Below are 8,045 nucleotides of genomic sequence, written 5' to 3'. Positions count from 1 at the left end.
TTCCAAATAAATTATTCTCTTTATTGCAAAGTGATCCAAACTCCCAAGACATAATTTTATCTTTTCTAATAGAAAATAAGTCTTGGCTTTTAGGCTAAGCAGTTAATATTTGTAAGTCACTGGAAATTCAAGAGCTCATGTGCATATACTAAAAAAAAGATCTAAGATCTTTTTCCTTCTGGAATAAAAAGAAAACTGAATACGGAATCAATCAACTTCAGCAGAAAAATATACTTTAATGTCTATAAATGGAAATCTTTTATTATTTTAACTGAGGAAGCGTTCCATCTCTTTGGGCTTATCTTCTGTCTCTAACATTTCAACTGACTTCTCTTGAAAAAATGCTTTACTCAGAAGAATCTAAAGTCTACATGAAGAAAAAACACACTTAACTTGCACAAACTTTAAAAATCCTCCTCCCTGACTTTAACAACTCAAAAGTCACTGTGGTTTAGAGACGTGGGAATAATTTAGAAATCAGAGGTAAATTTTTAGAATGTTAAATAACAGATTCTACTACACTAAGGTGCACTTGGAATCACTGGAAAACAAAACAAGCCAATGCATTATTTTAAAACTACCATTTTAAACCACGATTAAAGAGACTGTGATCAAGATGAATATTTTCAACCCAATACCTGTACACCTTGATTTAGCTTTCTGTATTAGCATCATCTGTTTCTTGGCAAACTTGATGAGGTCTTCTTTGGGCAATGTTTCCAGCTGAAAGATGTGGTCACGTTACCAACTTGTTATAACTCATGTTTCTAGTACACCACAAAAAAGAAACAATGTCTGCCAGAAAACAAAAACATTCTATAGAATAAATCTTTATGCCAACAGCATAGTTTGTTCCACATTTTTTTTTCTTTTTTTGAGACAGAGTCTCGCTCTATTGCCCAGGCTGGAGTGCAGTGACACGATTTTGGCTCACTGCAACCTCTGCCTCCCAGGTTTAAGCAATTCTCCTGCCTCAGCCTCCCAAATAGCTGGGATCACAGGCGCCCGCTACCACGCCCGGCTAATTTTTGTATTCTGAGTAGAAACGGGGTTTCACCATGTTGGCCAGGCTGGTCTCAAACTCCTGACCTCAGGTGATCCACCCGCCTCGGCCTCCCAAAGTGTTGGGATTACAGGCGTGAGCCACCGCGCCCGGCCACATCTTTTAAAATAAGCAAATGCAACGTCAACTCTGTAATTGCTATGCAAGTACTAAAAATTTGTTATGCAACTACTATGAAACACAAATACCAGGGCATATCCTCTTATAGCTAATGTTACAGGTTGACATTGCTAGCTTTTGATTTAATTGTAAAATTAGTGGGTTGGAGCTAACGCTACTTAAAATTCCTTGGAGCTGTAAAAGTATTTCATTCTATTTAAGGCTGAAAGTGGTCACAAGAAACTGTAAGCATAATTACAGCAGCAAGATGAACCAGGTAACATTCAGGCTTTAATTAAAAAATTAAGCTTTACCACTTGAAAAATTACTTAAGCCTGTGGTCTCAGGTTTAAGCTTTACCACTTGAGAAAATTACTTAAGCCTGTGGTCTCAGGTTTCTCAACAACAGTACCTATCTCATGGTTATCATGAAGCTTAAATGAAGTAACTGAGTGGTTAGGTAAGTGCCTGAAATCTAGCATGCAAGAACCTTAGCAATAAACCACTATCGTTTAGAATGATTAAATGTTAAACACTGTACAAGGCCATAAAACTGGACTAATTCAACTCTTTGACAATGTAAAAACTGGAGCCCACAGATCAGAATCCCTTGATCCCTACCCTATGTCACTGCTCCTTCCACTACATCACTATATAAACCTTCTTAAATTAGACTGCTTTGTTTCATGTTCGAAAAATCGCAGGATCTCCCAGCAGTGTTAACCAGGAGCAGGAAGTAAACAAAAGTCTTTTATATCGGGGTGGGCGGGGAGAAAGAAACAGGAAATGGATGGGTGACTGCGTAAACTAAAATTGAGATCCCTTGGAGCAAGGATATTAAAAAAATCGGTCAGCGTAGTAGTATATAGGTAGTATATATAAGCGCCCCCCTTCCCCATGCCAAAGTTTTCCAATTCATCACCCTTCCACTCTTCAGGGAGCCCGCTATTCAAGTATCCTCTTCACCTTAGATTTCCCAGTCCCAGGGGTACCTGGTGAAGCCACCCCATCTTGAACAGGATCCTGCAAAACAAAATCAAACCCAGGTGTCAGAAGAACTCTTTTCCTAATCCCACACGGAACGCGTGGAACCCTTACAGGGATAAAACCTTCTATGGAATCAAGTGGTGGAAAGCCTTGAGAGACAGAGAATGAGGGCGGACGGAGGCGGTCGCTGTGGCAAATCGTATACAAACGGGCTCTATGGGGACAGGTAACCGCCAGGGATGGAGTTTAGGGAAGATGAGGCAGGCGACGGCGGAGCGGGCTCCGGGACACCCTCCGCGCCCTCCCACCAGGCCCACCCCCACATCCCAAGTCCCTGCGCGGAAGGCTTGATGGGAGGCAGTGGGCCCGACCTCAGTTACCTCCATCGCCGCCTGCCTGCCGCTGGCCCGCAACCAGCCGCCGCCACCGCTGCACTTCTGTTTGCTCCAGCCTCTGACGTAGGCTCGACTGCAGGTCAAAGGTCGCGCTCTCCGGGCGGCCCGCCCCCCGCGTCTCCATAGCTACGGCTCCCCAGCACTTCCGCTTACGCCACTGTGTCCGGGTTAAGGTTCCCCGGGCGGCGCCGAGGGCGGAGTCGGTGTAGACGTTCTACCTGGGGCTCGACCCCTGGGCCTGCGGGTCACAGAGTAGGTGTGGGTCCCGCCACCGCCGGTTATTGGTATGGGAACGCGGGCCAATTACCCTTTGGGGCCTCGGTTTCCACGTCTGTAAAATCTTGTGAGAGTGAGGAGAGCATTGGATTGGAGTACAGGTCCCTCAGCCCCCGGAAGCTGTCTACTAGCCTGCGAGTGCCTGCGGGACCCACAGTTGCTTCCGGGGGTGGCTCCTTAGGCATTTGTGGCCAGCATGGTGCCCAGGAGCTCCGTGACTCACAGGTCAGTGATGAGGTGGAGTACTTCCCTGAGGAGGCGTTCCTTGACTCTGGAGTCTGTGAGGAGGTCCCGGGACAGCTCTATCCTGCAGCCGCCCGGTACTGATGGTGATGTGGTGGAGGCAAGATAGTCTACCAGGGAGCTGGGCAGCCGTGGGAGGAGACTCTGTAGAATAGGGGGCACGAGGCCACCCTTTCTCGGAGGGCACGCCGAACAATCTGTGGTCGAATCCCAGAGCTGCTGCAGTGTCCTGATTGGCGGTCCAGTGCTCTGAGAGCCTTTCTGTTAACGGCTGAAGTGGTTTGCTACACTTTTACCTTTCCATTAATGTTTTCCATACACTCCCATAACTAAGGTAACCTGAAGATAACCCAGTTTCCTGTAGTTTAAATTGCCAAAAGGATGAAGAGGCAGCATACAGTATGTAACTAGTAAATGGTAGCTGCTTATTACTAGGTAAAAGAAGTGTTATTGTGGACATCTACTCTTTGTCTTTGACAGTGTGTATCACCCATAGTGTTTGACTAGGATTGGTTCAGGGGTGGTGTGTGACCTAAGATGTACAGTCAAGTTTTGAGACTTCTATTTAGTATTTTGGTTTAGTGATAATATTTTCTTTCTTTGGATGTGATTGAAGAAACATACAGCCCTGATTGCTGTTGGCAGACATCTGCCGCTATGGTAGAAAGCAGCCTGAGGACAAAATTGTTAAGAGGAAAAAGCAGCCTAAGGACAAAATTGTTAAGAGGAAAAAAGCAGAGCCGAGGCAGCTCCGGAGGAGTGAAACTGGAGCTTTGATAAGTTATCAGTGAGTCGGTAAATTCCCTTTAAGTGATCCAGTTAACACTGGGGTTTGCTGTTCCTTGTAACAGTGTACACATCTATTGGGAGGAAGAGGTTTCCAACTTAAAGAAAAACTCTCTCTTAATGAGATGACTAGAGAAAATGTCCATAAATCTGGACATTGTGCAGTGGTATAAAATGGGCAGCTTTCCTACTGAAAAGATCTAAGAGCCACCAACATTTTATGGCAGCACATGCTATTAAAGAAGCATTCTCCTTGAAAACCGGCACAAGGCTGAGTGCGGTGGCTCATGCCTGTAATCCCAGCACTTTGGGAGGCCAAGGCAGGCAGATCACTTGAGATCAGGAGTTTGAGACCATCCTGGCCAACATGGTGAAACCCCGTCTCTACTAAAAATACAAAAATTAGCTGGTCGTGGTGGTGCATGCCTGTAGTCCTAGCTACTTAGGAGGCTGAGGCAGGAGGATCTCTTGAACCTGGGAGGTGGAGGTTGTGTGGAGGTTGTAGTGAGTTGAGATTGCGCTGCTGCTCTCCAGCTGGGGTGACAGAGTGAGACTCCGTCTCAAAAAAAAAAAAAAAAAAAAGCTGGCACAAGACAAGGATGCCCTCTCAGCAGTCCTATTCAACATAGTATTGGAGGTTCTGGCCACAGCAATCAGGAAAGAGAAATAAAAGGCATTCAAATAGGAAGAGAGGAAGCCAAACTCCTTGTTTGCAGATGCCATGATCCTATATCTAGAAAACCCCATTGTCTCAGCCCAAAAGCTTCTTAAGCTGATACGCAAGTTCAGCAGTCTCATGATACACAATCAATGTGCAGAAATTGCTAGCATCCCTATACACTGACAACAGTCAAGCTGAGAGCCAAATCACAAGAGAACTCATTCACAATTGCCACAAAAAGAATAAAGTACCTAGAAATACAGCTAACAAGGGAAGGGAAAGATCTCTACAAATAAGTCAGATGACACAAACAAATGAAAAAATATTCCATGCTCATGGATAGGAAGAATCAATATCATTGAAATGGCCACACTGTCCAAAGCAGTTTATAGATTTAATACTATTCCTATCAAACTACCACTTACATTATTTGCAGAATTAGAAAAACCTATTTTAAAATTCATGTGGAACTTGCTGGGCGTGGTGGCTCACGCCTGTAATCCCAGCACTTTGGGAGGCCAAGGTGGGCGGATCACAATGTCAGGAGATCCAGATCATCCTGGCTAACACAGTGAAACCCTGTCTCTACTAAAAATACAAAAATAAAATTAGCCAGGCATGGTGGTGGGTGCCTGTAGTCCCAGCTACTCGGGAGGCTGAGGCAGGAGAATGGCGTGAACCCAGGAGGTAGAGCTTGCAGTGAGCTGAGATCGCGCCACTGCACTCCAGCCTGGGTGACAGAGCAAGACTCTGTCTCAAAACATAAATAAATAAAATAAAATTAATGTAGAACTAAAAAAGAGCCCAAATAGCCAAGGCAGTCCTAAGCAAAAGAACAAAGCTGGAGGCATCATAGTACCTGACTTCAAACTATATTGCAAGGCTACAGTAACCAAAACAGCATGGCACTGGTACAAGAGCATACACATTGACCAATGGAACAGAATAGACAACCTAGAAGTAAGGCTGTATACCTACAACCATCTGATCTTCAACAAACCTGATGGAAACAAGCAATGGGGAAAGGATTCCCTATTCAGTAAATGGTCTCTACTAAAAATACAAAAATAAAATTAGCCAGGCATGGTGGTGGGTGCCTGTAGTCCCAGCTACTCGGGAGGCTGAGGCAGGAGAATGGCGTGAACCCAGGAGGTAGAGCTTGCAGTGAGCTGAGATCGCGCCACTGCACTCCAGCCTGGGTGACAGAGCAAGACTCTGTCTCAAAACATAAATAAATAAAATAAAATTAATGTAGAACTAAAAAAGAGCCCAAATAGCCAAGGCAGTCCTAAGCAAAAGAACAAAGCTGGAGGCATCATAGTACCTGACTTCAAACTATATTGCAAGGCTACAGTAACCAAAACAGCATGGCACTGGTACAAGAGCATACACATTGACCAATGGAACAGAATAGACAACCTAGAAGTAAGGCTGTATACCTACAACCATCTGATCTTCAACAAACCTGATGGAAACAAGCAATGGGGAAAGGATTCCCTATTCAGTAAATGGTGCTGGGATAACTAGCTAGCCATATGCAGAAAATTGAAACTGGACCCCTTTCTTACACTATATAGAAAAACTAACTCAAGATGGATTAAAGACTTAAACATAAAACCCAAAACTATAGAAATTCTGGAAGACAATCTAGGCAATACCGTTCAGGATATAGGCATGGGCAAAGATATGATGACAAAGCAATTGCAACAAAAGCAAAAATTGACAAGTGGGATCTAATTAAACTAAACAGCTTCTCACAGCAAAATAAACTATCAGAGTAAACAACCTACAGAATGGGAGAAAATTTTTGCAAACTATGATCTGACAAAGGTCTAATAGCCAACACCTATAAGAAACTTAAATTTATTTATTTTTTTAATTATACTTTTAAGTTCTAGGGTACATGTGCACAACATGCAGGTTTGTTACATATGTATACATGTGCCATGTTGGTGTGCTGCACCCATTAACTCGTCATTTACATTAGGTATATCTAAATACCGCACGTTCTCAGTCATAGGTGGGAACTGAACAATGAGATCACTTGGACACAGGAAGGGGGTCATCACACACCGGGTCCTATGGTGGGGGGAGGGGGCGGGGAGGGATACCGTTAAGAAACTTAAATTTGCAAGAAAAAAAATATTGAAAAGTTGGCAAAAGACATGAACAGACACTTCTCCAAAGAAGACATACATGTGGCCAACAAACATGAAAAAAAGCTCAATATCACTGATCATTAGAGAAATGCAAATCAAAATCACAATGAGATACCATCTTATGCCAGTCAGAATGACCATTATTAAAAAGTAAAAAAAAAAATAACAGATGCTGGCAAGGTTGTGGAGAAAAAGGAACGCTTATACACTGTTGGTGGGAGTGTAAATTAGTTCAGCCATTATGGAAGACAGTGTGGCAGTATGGTGATTCCTCAAAGTTCTAAAAACAGAAATACCATTTGACCAGCAATCCCCTTATTGGGTATATACCCAAAGCAGTATAAATCATTCTCTTACAAAGACACATACACATATATGTTCACTGCAGCACTATTTAAAATATCAAAGACAGAGAATCAACCTAACTGCCCATCAATGGTAGACTGGATAAAGAAAATGTAGTACATATACACCATGGAATACTATGCAGCTATTAAAAGAAACAAGATCATGTCCTTTGCAGGAACATGAATGAGGCTGGAGGCCATTATCCTCAGAAAACTAATGCAGGAACAGAAAACCAGTACCACATGTTCTCACTTATAAGTGGGAGCTAAATGATGAGAACAAATTGACACATAGTGGGGAACAACACACAGTGGGGCCTAATGGAGGGGTTGGAGGGTAGGAGAAGGGAGAGGATCAGGAAAAATAACTAATAGATACTAGGCTTAATACCTGGGTGATGAAGTAATTGGTACAACCACCATGACACATGCTTACCTATGTAACCTGCATGTCATGCACATGTACCCCTGAAATTAAAAGTTAAAAAAAAAAGTGGATAAATGATTTCACAGACAGCATTGTTAAAACTGGAAGACTTTGAGCAGCATTTGAGAAAAGAGGAATTCCTACATCAAGTATAATACATTTCCTTTTGTTTAGCAGGCATTCCATGAATGCTTAATTGAATCAATTAATGTATTAAAGGATCAAGGAACAGAACATAAGATCACTAGTCAGTTTCTCCCCAGGTTTTGAATAAGCTTGAAGCGAAAACTTTGGAGTTATTTGTTCTGTTGATACAAATGATGTTATAGCATTTTTTTTTCCTTTCCGGTATGGAATCCAGTCTGGGATCAGGTATTACGTTTGTCATGTCTCTTCAGACTCCTTTAATCTGGAGCACTTACACAGTTTTTCTTGATGTTTTATAAAATTAACATTTTCAAGACTGTAATTCTCCCCATCTTTTTTTTTTTTTTTTTTTTTTTTTTTTCAGTTAACATATAATAGAATGGATTTTCCTTTTGGCATGCAGTTCTTTGAATTTTAATACGCATATAGACATGTAACCATCAGCACAATCAAGT

General features: G+C 42.5%; 1 protein-coding gene across 1 annotated transcript in view; it reads right to left on the bottom strand.

Moving 5' to 3' along the window:
- The window catches only part of GCC2 (GRIP and coiled-coil domain containing 2), a 65,837-nt gene extending 63,233 nt beyond the window's left edge, over positions 1 to 2,604 (bottom strand). The window contains 3 exon segments of the mRNA XM_017883796.1: positions 639 to 723; positions 2,129 to 2,185; positions 2,530 to 2,604. Coding sequence (XP_017739285.1) covers positions 639 to 723; positions 2,129 to 2,185; positions 2,530 to 2,535 — 148 coding nt within the window. The 5' untranslated portion in view covers positions 2,536 to 2,604.
- Between the last annotated feature and the right edge of the window lie 5,441 nt (positions 2,605 to 8,045).

This window comes from Rhinopithecus bieti, unplaced genomic scaffold, assembly GCF_001698545.2.
Source record: "Rhinopithecus bieti isolate Rb0 unplaced genomic scaffold, ASM169854v2 scaffold_13742, whole genome shotgun sequence".
NCBI classification, from domain to species: Eukaryota; Metazoa; Chordata; class Mammalia; order Primates; family Cercopithecidae; genus Rhinopithecus; species Rhinopithecus bieti.
This window is presented reverse-complemented; position numbering and strand designations above follow the sequence as displayed.